This window comes from Apodemus sylvaticus, chromosome 11 (assembly GCF_947179515.1).
Source record: "Apodemus sylvaticus chromosome 11, mApoSyl1.1, whole genome shotgun sequence".
Lineage (NCBI taxonomy): Eukaryota > Metazoa > Chordata > Mammalia > Rodentia > Muridae > Apodemus > Apodemus sylvaticus.
The window spans coordinates 44,948,455-44,964,348 of NC_067482.1; the positions used below are offsets into that span (position 1 = coordinate 44,948,455).

Sequence of the window (15,894 nt, forward strand, 5' to 3'; positions counted from 1 at the left end):
GTGCACGTTCCTAGGGGCAATTGACTTTCACCATCATATAGAACACTGGTGACATTAAGAACAGGGGAGGGCTGGGCGGTGGTGGTGTACGCCTGTAATCCCAGCACTTGGGAGGCAGAGGCAAGCAGATTTCTGAGTTCGAGGCCAGCCTGGTCTACAGAGTAAGTTCCAGGATAGCTAGGGCTACACAGAGAAACCCTGTCTTGGGGGCAGGGTGGGGGTGGGGAGGACAGGGGAGGGATGGAGAGACAGCTCAGTGGTTAAGAGCACAGACTGCTCTCCCAAAGGTCCTGAGTTCCAATCCCAGCAACCACATGGTGGCTCACAACCACCAGTAACAAGATCTGACGCCCTCTTCTGGTGTGTCTGAAGACAGCTACAGTATACTTACATATAATAAATAAATAAATCTTTAAAAAAAAAGAACAGGGCAAATGTAATAATATAAATAGCAAGAACACATTTTTAGCACCAAATGTTCCAAGTGCTTCATTTGTACATGCTTTCTCATTCATTCATTCATTCATTCTCTCTGTGTGTGCACATGTTTTACATGTGCAAGAGCACAGCTGTGTGTGTGTGTGTGTGTCAGAGGTCATAGATATGGCTTGCTGCTGGCCAGCTTGTTCTGACAATCCCTTGTTTCTCTCTTTACTTGGGTTCTGGAGGTCTGAACCCCAGCCCTCCAGTCCTTATGCTTCTGTAGCAAGTGCTTTAACCATTTGCTTAGCTTCTCTCCCCTGCTCTCTCACTTAAACTCACTTAAGTCCTATGAAGCAGGCACTGTCACCCCCATTTTAGAGAGCAGGAAGACAAGGGATGGGAATTAGATACCCTGTCCCATCCACTGAATGAATCAAGCCTAGGCTGTCTTGCTTCAGTTCTTGGCTGTTCTTAGAGAACATTTTATCTAATAAAATTTGTTTTGTTTTGTTTTATGTTTTGTTGAGAAAGGGTCTCTTTATATAGTTTTGGATAGCCTGGAAGTCATAGAGATCTGCTTGCTTCTGCCTCCCAATTGCTGGGATTAAAGGTGTGTGGCCCCATAACCAGTCTAAATATTTTTTTTCCTTTGTAGATGACGATGCTGAAACTTAAAAATATAAGTGACTTGCCCTGGTCTCAGTGATAAGGCTAGGACCAGACAGAAGTCCTTCGGTTTCTAGTTTACTGTCATTACCTGGTATCAGGCAGACTTAGTTACATGCCTTTGAAGTGTACATTATACTTGTATATTGTAGTCCCAGAATAGCCTCTGAGACCAGAAGGTGATTAAGCAGGCAGTGGAAATGTAAGGGGTACATCATACGGACATGGTGCACCAAGGGAGAGCCCTAAGGAGCATCTGAGGGTCAGAGCTTTGCCTGGCCTTCACCCTGCTTTTCCAGCTGGACCTCTCCTCAGGACCAGTCACACGGAGAGCCCGTAGGGACCTTCTGCTTTGTTCTTCCTTAAACCTATACATACATCAGCAAACGCAAGCTCATATATTTATATTTTTCTTTGAAGACAGGGTCTCACTATGTAGCCCTGACTATCCCTGTATAGACCAGGCTGGCCTTGAACTCACAGAGATCCACCTGTCTTTGCCTCTTGGTTCTGGAACTAATGGCATACACCGCCATGCCTGGCAACAAATACTTATTTTTAAAATGTAAGGCACTAAAGAAGACATTTAGAGAAAAGGTGAACAGCACAGGTCTTGCCTTCAGGGGAGCTCTGGCAACTAACAGAAATCAGGAGCATAGGAGAATGTCTACCCTCCTGCCTTTCCATATGTTCTGAAGAACCAAATCAAACTGAGAACCAGGGGCTGGAGATTTGCTCAGTGGCTAGAGTGCTTGGCTTGCTTGAACAAAGTCCTGGGATTGATCTCTAATTCTGCAAAACCACACCTGCAATCTCAGTACTGGGTGGCTAGGGAATGGGAGTTCAAGGTCAGTACGTAGTGAGTTCCAAGAAAATAGTCTGTGAAACAGGAGGCATGTCTTAAATTTAAAAACAAACAGACTGTAGTGGTTAATATGCTTGGCCCATGAGTAGTGGCGCTGTTGGGAGGTGGTGTGGTCCTTGTTGGAGTGGGTGTGGCCTTGTTGGAGTGGGTGTGGCCTTGTTGGAGGAAGTTTGTTACTGGAGTGGGGGTGGGGGGGTTGGGGGTGGGGGTGGGGTGGGGGTGGAGGGGTGGGGTGGGGTGGGGTGGGGGTGGATTGAGGGGGCTTTGAGGCCTAGGGCTCAAGCTCTGCCCAGTGTGGAAGGGATAGTTTCCTTCTGGCTCTAACTTTGGATCAAAATGTAGAACAGTTAACTCCTTCTAGAGCACCATGTCTGCCTAGATGCTGCCATACTTCCCACCATGATGATAATGAACTGAACCTCTGAAAGTGTAAGCAAGCCCCAATTAAACGTGTCCCTTTATAAAAGTTGCCTTGGTCTTAGTGCCTCTAAGCAATATAACCCTAACTAAGACACAAACAAACAAGCAAACATATGACTAGGTTGATAAGCAGGTAAATGAGTGAATGAATGAATGAGTGAAGCCCGCTGTGGTGACATACATCTTTACCCCAGCACTCTGGCAGTAGTGTCTCCATGAGTTTGAGGCCAGCATGGACTACAGTAGTGTGAGAAAGTGTCTCAAAAAATAGAGTAAAATAAAAATAACAAATTAAATGTACAAAAACTTTTGGACATTGATCAAGTCGCTATGTTTTGGGTATGGGATCGAAGGGTAAAGAGACAAGGGACCGGTATCTCTAACTCAATGTGTTTCAATGCAGTTTGGTTCACCAATAGAATATATTGTATTTAGAGTTTGAAAAAGTCCAGGGAGGACCCTTAGCAGCTCTCAAAGACTGAGCCATGAACCAAAGTGCATACTTGGGTTGGACCACAGGGCTGCCTTGTCTGGCTGTAGTGGGAGAGATTGCACCTAACCCCAAAGAGACATGATATGGCAGGGTGGGAGGTATGGGGAGGAAATACAGGTGGGAGGGCCCACTCTTTCAGGGGAAGGGAAGAGGGGATGGAGGGAAGGACTCTGGGAGGGGGGACAGTGTTTGGCATGTAAATAAATAAATAAATAAATACTTTTTTTTTTTAATTTAAAGAAAAGGAAAAAAAAGAAAAACATCCAGAGAAGCAGGCTTAGTGGCGCACACTTGTTATCCCAGCAGGCTGATCCAGGAGGATCTTTATTGGAGGCCAACTCGGATTAGGAAGCCCCTATTTTAAAAGATAAATAAATAAGAATTTTAAAAGTCAAGAGAACAGTTAGAAACAGTTTCTGTTAAGGGGTCGGACTGATTATTTCCCAAACTTCTAGAAATCTCAAGAGAAAAAAATATGCAAGGAATGTAAATATCAAGCTCAATTATTCTGGATTTTACTGTGCATAGGAAGAGTTTTTTTTTTTTTTTTTTTTTTTTTTTTTTTTTTTTGGTTGTTTGGATTTGTTTTTTTTCCGAGACAGGGTTTCTCTGTGTAGCCCTGGCTGTCCTGGAACTCACTCTGTAGACCAGGCTGGCCTTGAACTCAGAAATCCGCCTGCCTCTGCCTCCCAGAGTGCTGGGATTACAGGTGTGCGCCAACACCACCTGGCTAAGAGTTTTATACCCAATGGTAACATGTTAACGCAAAAGGAGGGGGCTTTGATGCACACTGGATTAACATGAAATGGATCAGATAACAGTAAAGGCTAGCCTCTATTTAAGATTAAGATTTAGGTCAGGAAGGACCCAAGGAGCTGAAGGGGTTTGCAGTCCCATAAGAGGAACAACAATATCAACCAACCAGACCCCCCCAGAGTGCCCAGGGACTAAACCACCAACCGAAGAGTACACATGGAGGGACTCATGGCTCCAGCCGCATATGTAGCAGAGAGGGGAAGGCCAAGACAAGGAAGCAGGAGTGGGTGGGTTAGTGAGCAGGGGGAGGAGGGATGGGATAGGGGCTTTTTGGAGGGGAAACCAGGAAAGGGGATAACATTTGAAATGTAAGTAAAGGAAATATAATAATAATAATAATAATAAAGATTTAAGCTGTAATCACTGGTTAAGATAGGAGGCAGGAAGTGCCACCATGACATTTCTTTCTCTGCCCAGCCCCCTCCATTTTAGCTTTTAGAGACAGGGTCTTGCTATGTAGCCTTGGCAGACCTGGAACTCCTGTATAAACCAGGTTAGCTTCTTCTGCCCCAGCCTCCTGAACACCACTGCAAGTGCAGCCTATAAACCGGGCAGTGTACCACCTTCCTGGCTTTCACCAACTGTTGGGTTCTCCCCAAACATTTTCAAATGATGCCGTCAGATCACTCAAGGACCACTTTACGTGATTCTGTGATTCATTCATGGTTGACAGATAAATTAGAAAGCCATGTTCAGCATCCCTAGCACGTTGCCAATTCTCAGTGGTTGAAATTTTGTATTATTGTTGTTGTTGTTATTTTTATTATTATTACCATTATGTATGTATGCTCATGAATGTGGTGTATGTGCATGTGGTGTATGCATACATGTATACAGGTGCTCATGCACATGCGCCCACACAGAGGCCAGAGGAAGACATGGAATATTCTACTTTATCGCTCTTTGCCTTATGAGACAGAGTCTCACTGAACCTGGAGGTAAGCTGGTGGCCAGCAAGCCATGGGCGACTTCCTGTCTTCACCCCCACAGTGCTGAGGTTACAGGCACCAGCACAGCCACACCTGGCGGTTTACCTGGATGCTGGGCTGCAAACTCACATTTACATGCTTACATATTAACTGTCCGTTCCCCCTGGTTCTTCAGCCCTTGGTATTTCTATGGACTTGTTGGTGTTGTTGCTGCTGCTGTTTTCAGACAAGGTATCTCTGTATAGCCCTGGCTGAACTCACTTTGTAGACCAGATTGGCCTCTAACTCACAGAGATCCTCCTGTCTCTGCCTGTCTCACACCTAGCTTATAGCCCATTTTCTAATGTTGATGGTTTTTTTCCTCTAGGATTTCACGGTAAATGACTTAGTGTAGAGTGAAGTCAGTTCCCCTCAATCCATGTCTTCGAAGCATCCATTACCATTTCCATGACTTGTGGTATTTACTTTTAGCTGGCTTATTCTCCATGTATGAGGGTGTCCAAAGCTGTTTACACCAGGCTGCGATGTTATTCTATGATCATTTATAATCACATTTATTGAAACTCTTGTTAATCATTCACTGATGTTTAACTTTTTTCTATCTAACAGTTAGAAAAAGTAAATATTATCATTCTCTTGAAGGTTTTAGAATGCCATTTTTCAGTTTTTACGTCTGTGACTCTTAGAAATAACAGGGTGCTGTGGGCGGAGAAACTGTCTTTAGAAAATTTCCACAAGCAGTTCTATCAGTTATCTAAATGTGATCAAAATTGAACAAAAGCATCTCAAAGATGAATACTAGCTGTCAAGCCAGGCATGGAAATAAACCTGAACTTCCAGTACTCAGAAGACCAAGGCAGGAGGATTGGGAGTTCAAAGCCAGCCTCACCTTCATCGAGAAACCCTGCTTCAAACAATAAATGTGAGAAAACTAAGTAAGTAAGTAAATAAATAAATAAGGATCCCAGGGTTGGGGGATGGGCTAAGGTGTAAAAGTGCTTTTGGTGGACAGCCTACCTGAGTTCAATCCCTGGAAACCACGCTGCAGAAGAAAAAAAATCGAATCATTCTCGTTTCTTTCCTTTTCTCTTTTTTCTTCCTTTCCCCTTCCTTCCTTCCTTCCCTCCTCCCTTCCTCTTTCCTTCCTCCCTCCCCTCCTCCTCTTTCTTTTTAGGATGTATGATTTGAGGGTTGGGAGAACCCCAGAGCAGGAGATCCAGAACAGCCTTCTGATTCTGTCCTCTCCTTCATGGTGAGACTTGGGGGTTGACCTCAGGTTGCCTGTTCTGAGAGCAAGTGCTTCTGGCCACCGAACCATCCCGACAGCTCAAAATCACTACCTTAAATCTGTCAGGTTAGTATTTCCTACATTTTATTTTTATTTTTTAAAAAAAGGTACATTCTGGGGCTGGTGGCATATGCCTTTAATCACAGAGTTCTGGAGGCAGAGGTAGGAGGATCTCTGAGTTCCAGGCCACTCAGAGCAACACAGTGAGAACTTGTCTCAAATGAAAACAGTATGTATGTGAGTATAATGTAAGGTGATTAAATGAGTTATATTAACTAAGTTACTTAAAGTCTAAATAATATTGATAAGGGCACATATAGTAGTCTAATATCCCTTCAATGGGACACTAAAGTTTTGAGCAAATAAAATTAACATTATTAAGACAAATGAGAAATTTCATTTTAAAATTAGGGCCAGCACTCAGGAGGTAGAGGCAGGTGGATCTTTGGAGTTTTGAGGCCAGAGTGAATTCTAGGACTGTCAAGGCTACACAGAGAAGTCCTGACTTTAAAAATAAAAAGAAAGAAAGAAAGAAAGAAAAAGATAAAAGAAACAAAACAAAAAACAACAACCAAACAACCCATTTACTTGGTGTATAACTAGGAGGACCTGAGTTTAGTCCCAGCACTCCCGCGAGGATAGGCTGGGTGTGGTCAGCACCAAAACAGAGCCGAGCAGAGAGACCAAAGGAATTCTGGGGCTTGCAGAGATCCCGCCTTAAGGGAATAAGATGAAAGCATGAGAAGAACACCCCCCAAATCCTCCTCTGCCCTTCACCTGAACACTGTATTTTGAAGATGTTGGTGGGGGCTTGGCTGGGAGAAGCTTAGAGGTTATATCTAATCTACTCCGAGTCTCGGAGCCCCGTCGCCTTCCTGACCTTCCAGACAGGAGTCAGCGGTGTGTGGGCAAAGGAAGATTGAAAACCCGTGGGAATGAGGGTTTTCCCAGTTGTTTTGTGGTATCAACACACACTTTTGCTTAAGAATTTCAACAGCACTTTTTTCTTTTTATTTTTCTTTTTATTTTTTTGATTTTTTTTTTTTTTTGATTTTTTTTCAAGACAAGGTTTCTCTGTATAGCCCTGGCTGTCCTGGAACTCACTCTGTAGACCAGGTTGGCCTCGAACTCAGAAATCCGCCTGCCTCTGCTTCCCAGAGTGCTGGGATTACAGGAGTGTGCCACCACCGCCCGGCACACTTTCTTTTTCTTTTTTCTTTTCTTTCTTTTCTTCTTTTCTTTTCTTTTTTTCCTTTCCTTTCCTTTCTTTTCTTTTCTTTTCTTTTTCTTTTTCTTTTTCTTTTTCTTTTCTTTTGAAACAGGGTTTCTCTGTGTAGCCCTGGCTGTCCTGGAACTCACTCTGTAGACCTCGAACTCAGAAATCCGCCTGCCTCTGCCCCCCAAGTGCGGGGATTAAAGGTGTGCGCCACCACTGCTCGGCTCAACAGCACTTAAAACAAACAAACAAGCAAACTATATAAAGACAGGTTATTTTTTTGTTTTCTTTTCGAGACAGGGACTTAACATGTCTCCAGGTTGGCCTCCAACTCCGGAACCTCCTCAGCTTCCCAAGGGCTGAGATTATAAACAGGTGTAATCTTATAAACCGTCCTGGCTATTTCTATTATCTTTACTTTTTATTTTTTTAAGTGTCGACTACATCTTTAAGATTTGTTTTACATGCGTTAGCATTGGCCCCCGTGTGCGCTCGGAAGACTACATCGGAGTTGCTTCTCTCCGTTTGCCGTGGGGTGAGCTCAGGTTGTCAGACTTGGCGGCCCTCCGTCCGCTATTTTGAAATATTTACTTCTTGTCTTATTTTTACCTTTGCTAATGAAAATCGTGAGCAATGAACACGGAAATAAATACCCTGACCATCACCACTCGGCTTTCACAGCTCAGGGTATTTTAAGTTTTTTGTTTATTTGTTTTTTCTTTTTTGGAGTACTGGGTATCAAACCCAGAGCCTTGTTCACCTAATAATTGTAAAGCTTGTTTTATTCGTATTAATGTGTGTGTTCTGCTCTGTGTGGGTACGCCATGTGCATGTGGCTGCTGAGGAGGCCCTAAGGAGGCATGGGGTCCCTGCCGGAAGCAGAGGAAGTCGTTAGCTGTCACACAGATCTCTGCAAGAGCCAGTGACTGCTCTCAACACTTAGCTGTGGTTAGCATAGCTCTCACCAGCCCCTCTGTGGAGGACCTTTGATTTGTTTGTTTTATTTTTTCTTTTTCAGAGGGGCTTTTTCTGTACAACCCTGGCTGTCCTGCAACACTCTGTAGACCAGGCTGGCTTTGAACTCACAAAGATTGCCTGCTTCTGCCTCCTGAGTGCCAGGATTAAACCCATGCGCCACCTTCACCTGGCTGTTTTTTATTTTATTTTATTTTATTAATTTTTTATTCATCTGGCTTTTTGAGATAAGGTCTCACGTAGCTCAGGCTAGCTATGCAATTAGTAATCTTCTGCCTGCACTTCCCAGTGCTGCGATATCCCATCACACACATATATAAAAAGTTAACAGCTAGGCATGGTGGTCCTGCCTTTAGCCCAAGCACCGGTGAGGCAAAAGCAGGGAATAGCTGTGAGTTCAAGGCCAGCCTAGTGAACATACTGAGTTCCAGGACAGCCAGAACTACATAGTGGGACCCTGTCTAAATACCCATAAACAATACGAGAAAAATAAGTAGATAGAACAAAATGCTTGCATTTTTAAAAAGAAAAATCATTAAAAAGAATCTATTTGAGTCTTTGTTATGTACCTAACATATGCCCAGCATAATGTAAGTTTCCCCAAGTAATGATGCAAAGAAATACGGCAACAAAGTCCTCAAGGAGGCGGGAACGTGAGGAAGAAATACAGGCCTATTTCAAGCTCAGGAACCAGTCAGTAAGGTCCTGACCTAGAGTAGAGTTTCCCAACATTCTGCGCCCTAATGCCTCTTTCACAGTGTGAAGCAATCTCTTGATCCCTGAGGAATTTCAGAAAGCTTGTCAGCGTTTGTGTGTGACATACAAAAAAAAAAAGTGTTGACATAGGTTACACTTTATAGAAAACTGATCTTGAGGACCGTGGTGTAAAGTTCATTTAAAATAAATTTAGGGTCAGCGAGATGGCTCAGCAGGTTAAGCGGCTTGTTGCAAAGCTTGCTGGTGTGAGTTTGATCTCACAGACCCTCAGAATAGAAAGAGAAAAGTGATTCCCCTAGATAGTCAGGATTCAATCACAGCAGGTGAGCAGCCCCACCCTCAACAACAAAATGCTCTTTTTTTTTTTTTTAAAAGACAAAGTCTTTCTATGTAGCCCCAGCTGTCCTATGTCTTGCTAAGTACACCAGGATGGCTTCTAACTCACAAAGAACCATGTAACTCAGCTTATCAAACGCTGAAATTAAGGGTGTGTGCTACCATGTCAGGCATAGACAATAAAGCAGTAGTGACACACACCTTTAACTCCAGCTCTCCAGAGGCAGAGGCAGATCCTGTGAACACGTCCTGAGAAGCAATGTTGTCATCTCTACATGCCCTGCATCCTGGCCATGTTTTATCTGACTATTTGTTTAGCATTCATAGAAGCCACTGGTTTTTGAGAAGTGGAGGAAAGGAAGGACTCTTGACGGCTGTGATACATTTGGCAATGTCTGGAGACACTTTGGGTTGTCACAAGCCTGGAGCAGGGCTGGGTTCAGGCTGAGGCATAAGGCTGGGTCTGGAGCTCTGAAGCTGGCAGAGGCCCCAGAGCTGCTGGAGATAGTAGAATGCTCAGGATAGTCCATCCCAACAGAAAGTTACCCAGCCCCAAATGTCAATAGCTCTGGGGTTGAGAAATCCTTGCACTGTGTCAACAGGGCATGTCTATGAAAGATAACATTTCAAAGCCCCAAAGCGGTCACAGCTAACACGGACGCTGGCAGTGCTTTGTGGGGTGAATGGAGGGAATGACTGCTTCCTAAGACCCACACCCCAAACCCTGAGGCTGTCTACCCAAGACGCCCCACTTTAAGGGAAAAGTTTACACACTAAGATTATTAATTGTATTTGTTGACTTAATGGAAAACAACTGCCATTATTGCCTTGATTACTCTATGTGAACTCCTGAGGTTTTGATGATCTGAAAAAGAAGGACACCACCTACATAGACCACCTCCATAGACCAGCTATGTAGGAAATGCTGCGTGTTTATTTTGTGGACATGTGTGTCTTTGTGTGTGTCAGGGGATGCATGTCACATCACCAGGGCATCAGGTGGCTTTCCCTGCTGAGCCGTCTTGCTAGTCCTGTGTATTTAATTTGTATTTTTTTTATTTAACTCTTTTTTTAAAATATTTATTTATTTATTATATGTAAGTACACTGTAGCTGTCTTCAGACACCAGAAGAGGGTGTCAGATCTCTTTATGGATGGTTGTGAGCCACCATGTGGATGCTGGGATTTGAACTCATGACCTTTGGAAGAGCAGTCGGTGCTCTTACCAGCTGAGCCATCTCTCCAGCCCTTTAATTTGTATTTTGAATCAGGTTCTTACTATGTAACCCAGGCTGGCCTTGAACTCACAATCTTCCCGCCTCTACCTCCTGGGTACCAGGATTAATTGGGCATCTATTGCCACACTCATATGACTGTCGAACTTTAAAAACTGAACATAAGCGATCTCTTTCTCTTTCTAAAATTTATTCATTTAATTTTGGGACAGGGCTTTATTGTTGTGCAGGCTGGCCTAGAACTCCACCTAGGCCAGGCTGGTCTCAAATTCACAAAAGAGTTCTTAGGATTAAGCCATCTAGCCCAGGCAAAAATCTTCATTTTTATAAGGGAGAAAACAGGGGCAAACCATAGAAGGAGCAGACCTGAGGGATGAGGGAAGGGTCCTCTGAGGGTGTCCTCCTTGCTGAAGCCATTATTTCTGCTCAGTCAGCCAGGAAATTGCCCCTTTTTGCTTAGAGCCAACTTGAATTTAATTTGTCACTTGCAACCAGCAGCATCCTGATGAATACACCACCAGAGTAATATCAGTAATATTTCAAGAATTAGCTACAATACAATGAAACGGGAAGACTGAAGGTGACATTGGCTCTTTGATTGCAAAGATTAAGTTAGAGAGGCTGGAGAGATGACTCAACATTTTAAGCGCATTGGTTGCCACTCTTTCAGAGACCCTGGTTCAGTCCCCAGCACCCACTCCCAATACTCATAACTCTTTGTAGCTCCACTTCCAAGGGGTCTGGGCCCTTCACAGACCTGTGTGTAGGCAAATCACCAATGCCCATAAAATAAAAATAAATAAATCTTTTTGTTTGTTTGTTTGTTTGTTTTTCGACACAGGATTTCTCTGTGTCTGGTTGTCTTGGAACTCACTCTGTAGACCAGGCTGGCCTCGAACTCAGAAATTCGCCTGCCTCTGCCTCCCAAGTGCTGGGATTAAAGGCATGTGCCACCACCGCCCAGCTTATAAATAAATCTTTTTAAAAAAATCCCAGAGTATTCATTTAATAGGCATATGTACTTTAACATGTGCCAAATGTTCTGCGTTAGATGCTGGAAACATAGATCAAAGAGCAAGCAAACAGGGCAGGAGAGGCGGCTCAGCAGGGGAAAGTCCTCTCCACAAGCCCGAGGACCTGAGCTCCATCCCTGAGACCCACAGGACGGAAAGAGAGAATGACTCCCAAAAGTCATCCTCCAAACTCCACACCTGTGCCTCAGCATACATCAATAAATAGATACAAGAAACACAAGATAAAAGCAGCGAAGGCAAACTCTAGCAACAAAAACAACTCTAACTGAAGAGAAAGAAAAGGATTGGGGGCTGGAGAGAAAACAGCGTTTAAGAGCACTGGCTGTTCTTCCAAAGGAGCCGGGTTCAAGTCCCGCCACCCACATGGCAGCTTACAACTGTCTGTAACTCCAGCACCTTCACGTTAAATAAAGAAAGGAACACTTGGTATGGCTGTGGCGAGCCCACAGAAGGGACAGTTACCTCTGAGGTGGTGACTGGCTAAAGCAAGTTTGTCACCATGTTGGAAGGGAAAAGCAGAGCTTCGAAAGGCATTCCATCTGGGTGGCACATGCTAGAATGGCTGGGCATAGAGGACTAGTCAGGTAAACTTACCAACGATACATTTTGTTGGGTCACTACCAACAATACATTATGACTTGTTGCATGCGCTTCTGGAGGGTGATCTGATAGTGGGATGAGAGAGGGGCCAGAAAGAAGGTTTAGAGGGGCTGGGTAACAAAAGCTTTGGGAAGTCATCAAAGCATTTTATGCAGGAAATAAATTCAGTGCATATTTCAAATATTATTCTGTTAAGTAGTAGGTGTGATAATAGCTATCTTGTAAGGTTGTTGTGAAAATTGCATATGAGTTAAGTTGATTAGATGCTTAAAAATGGCTAAGCCAAAAATCCACTTTATTCTGTTCCAAACACTATTAAAAACTCAGAACAGAACATTCATTGGTTGGTGGGACTATGGGAAATTCATGCCTGAGGTATAGACTTACTTTAAGGACTCTCGCAGTGTCTTCAGGTTAGTGTGATTCAGGTTAGGGTTGGGATTATGGCTCAACTGGCAGTTTGTTTGTCCGGTGTGTTCAAAGCTCTAGATTTGACCTCTAACACCTATGTAAACCAGGGATAGTGGGCAGAACTGTATGCAAGGTACAGGCATCGGGAGTAGAAGGGTAACAATTTGAAAGTCATCCCCAGCTATAGAACAAATTCAAGGGTAGTCGGGGCTGCATGAGACTTCATCTTAAACACAAAAGCAAACAAGCCAAAAAAAAAAAAAAAAATCCTAAACTCCAAGTTAGTCTGTAGTGAGCTGGACCATTCTGACTTTTCAAGATCATTCTAGAACTAGAAGAACGCTATCTGTCGGTCATACCGTTTCCAAAAACCTCCGAGAAGTAGAGTCTAAAGCGCCCTACGATCCACACGATAACTGGGTTCAAAGTTACCTTTAGTTTAATACATATTTTTGAAGTTAAAAACTAATTCTAAATAATGCTTCTCCTGGGTCACAAGGGGAAGCAAAAAGGAAAAATACTTTGTTGCAGCATAAAATATCAAATCAATCTCTGTCTCTGTCTCTGTCTCTGACTCTCTTGTGCACGCTCTCTCTCTTTTGTTAAAGGGCTGAGCGGAGACACGGGGAAACAAGTTCATTTCAGGTTACCAAAGCATTGCAAGATTTCTCTCTGGTGTGATGGGTCACTGGGTTATGCAGCGAATTTCACTGTCTTACAGATTTCAAGGGACTCCGTAGGCCATTTATCTAGGCTAGTGGTTTGGAAATTTTAAGGACAACAGAGAAATAACTCGGAGCAGCACACACTTATTTAAGAATAAAGTCCTCAGAGATGGCTCAGCGGGGTAAGCGGCTTGTCATCAAGACTGCTGACTTGAGCTTGTTCCCCAGGCCCCACGTGGTGGGAGGAGGGGACCAACTCCAGCAAGATGTCCTCTGACCTCCGCAAGGGTGCCACAGCACATACACGAGGACTGGTGTGTGTGTCTGTGTGCTGGAACCTGCTCACAAGCACCGACTCCGCACACACATATGCAGCCATGCGTAAATGTAAATTTCGGAAACAAGTAAGAGTTGATGAAGTAGAGGAAAAGGGAAAAACAGGAGAATACGGGATTTTTACAGCTATTCTGGAGGTGACAAGTGAGCTTGAGATCATAATGCAATTTATTTCCTGCTAGGGGAAGATGGGACTGAAACCATCAGGCTAAATATATAAGATATATATTTACATGAATCCAGAATCCAAAGGAAAAGAAGGGTTAGATGGAGCAGTTTTATGTTCCTGGACACCTTTTCTGTTTCTAAATATTTGAAATTTTGATCCCTTAGAATAAATTATTTCCCCTCACCCATTATAAAATGTTATTGATAACCTTTCCTTTTCATCTTAAAACACGTAATAAGTATTTCAAGTCATCTATTTTTCTCAAGTCAGCTATTTATCCAAGAAGTTAACTCTGTTTCCAGATGCCAGCCTCCTGTGTGGCTGTGTCCCACCAAAGTTCCTAGATTACCCTTTAATAAAAAAATGATTTAAAATAAAGGGCCTTTGATAACACTGCCAATCATCAATACCATGCTCCCAGCAGCTGAACATGGCTGAATTTGATCTCACTGAACTTCCAACCCCGAGACGAAGGCTGAGAATGGTGGCCTACGTCATGGCTGTTGTGAGGGTCAAGTGGATTACACAAAAAGGGCTTCGGGTGACCCGAGCTGCGCGCACAGTAGGAGCTGTTATTTTTCATGCACTTTCATTATTGTTTTAATATGAGGAGCCATTCCCAGCACAAACTCTGGCTTCTGAAATACCGTATTTTAAATACCTCTCCCTCAGTAGGGCCCTTCTTCTCATGTTTTACATGGTTGGTTTCATTCAGCTCCCAACATGTTATCCCACCTGTTTTGATATGGGAGCCATGTAATGCCAAATGTGAGCTGTAGATCATTGCATCTTCTGTATTTAATATGCACAGGTAAACTACCGGCTTAATGCCACCAAGCACAGCAGCAACAAGTCCATACTGGACTGATTGTGCATGGAAAATGATTGTGTGTTAGAAAAATGCAATCTCTATACAGTGCGGCTTCCCCACAGAGTAAAACTAGACTCCCAGCCTCACATCTAACCACATAACTGTATTTTAAAAATGGCCTCAAAGTGCAGCTGTGAAGGAAACAAAATGAAGCAATATATTAATACCAACGTCGGAAGATGAGACACGTCTGACTTTAAATATAAAATCAGAGGACAGAGTTTGTAAGTTAGCATGAACTTAGCAGTGTTGATTTTTGGCAAACTACTCCTTAAGAAAATGTTTATTTTAACCCCCAACTCCCCATTCTGAAGCTCTTGTGAGAAGCCAGCTGTACAGTACCTTGATCAGGTTGTGTCCCACCGTGTAGACAGCTGTTAAATTTCCCTTCTCTCCTGGCGCATGCATACCTGTGCCAAACCCATGCCAAGCAACGAGGTAAGGATTATGAATTGTAATCCAGTATTTGACACGGTCTCCAAACATCTGGAAGCAGTATGTGGCATAGTCATTGAAGAGATCGACCATAGTCGCATTTTTCCAGCCCCCATATTCTTCCTGTAGCATCAAAGGCAAATCCCAATGGTACAGGGTAACAATTGGTGTAATATTCCTAAGCACCAGTGAGTCCAGAAGTGCACTGTAGTACTGGAGACCTTTTGCATTCACGGCTGCTACTGTTCCGTTGGGGAACAACCGTGGCCAGGAAATTGAGAAGTGATAAAAAGAAACTCCTAAAAAATCCAGAGCCAACAAGTCTTTTTCCAGAAAGACATAACTGTCCGTGGATCTGTCTGTGCTGTTGACACCTCTCAGGTGTGAGCAGACGTAACGGTCCCAGATCGAGGGTCCTCTCCCATCTGTCTTCCAGCTCCCTTCCACTTGAAATGCTCCGGTCCCAACGCCCCAGGAAAAGTTTTTAGGGAAAGTGTCATAGAGGAACAGCTGACTAGGGTTTACTGGACTCACGTATTGTTGTTTATCCCATATTGTTTTCCCGTCTCCAGAGAAGCCGGTAACAGCTCGCAGCAGAACAAACGCAGAGAGCACGGCAGATCTTTGCAGTGCCCTGTTGGACATTGTTTTCCTAGAGCGTGTGTTTCTTTCATCAGAGCTGAAGAAAATCCATTCATTCCCCGGAGACCCTGCTGCACAGCCTGTCTTCATTTGCCACTGACTGCTGGCCGGTCTTTATCAGCTCTCCAGTAAAAGCCTGTGGTTGTAAAGCCCTGTCAATGATTAGCCTGGACCAGGAGACTTAGGATGGGTCATGAGAGCCACGCAATTTGAGGGAGGTGGCCTCGTTGCTGTCAACAACATGTGCCGTCTTCTTGGGATGAGGAAAATCCGACCGGGGAAAATGCATTCTGGCCAATGATTTGAATGTGTTAAATAAACGTATGGAAACTGTGCCCGAGAATGACGGTTT

The 15,894-nt window shown here is 43.7% G+C and overlaps 1 protein-coding gene across 1 annotated transcript in view; it reads right to left on the reverse strand.

The window, feature by feature from the left end:
• Positions 1–15,632, reverse strand: part of Klb (klotho beta) — a 34,245-nt gene extending 18,613 nt beyond the window's left edge. The window contains exon 1 of the mRNA XM_052199457.1: positions 14,808–15,632. Within this exon, the coding sequence (XP_052055417.1) occupies positions 14,808–15,632 (825 nt within the window). The remainder of the gene's footprint in view (positions 1–14,807) is intronic.
• Positions 15,633–15,894: the final 262 nt, after the last annotated feature.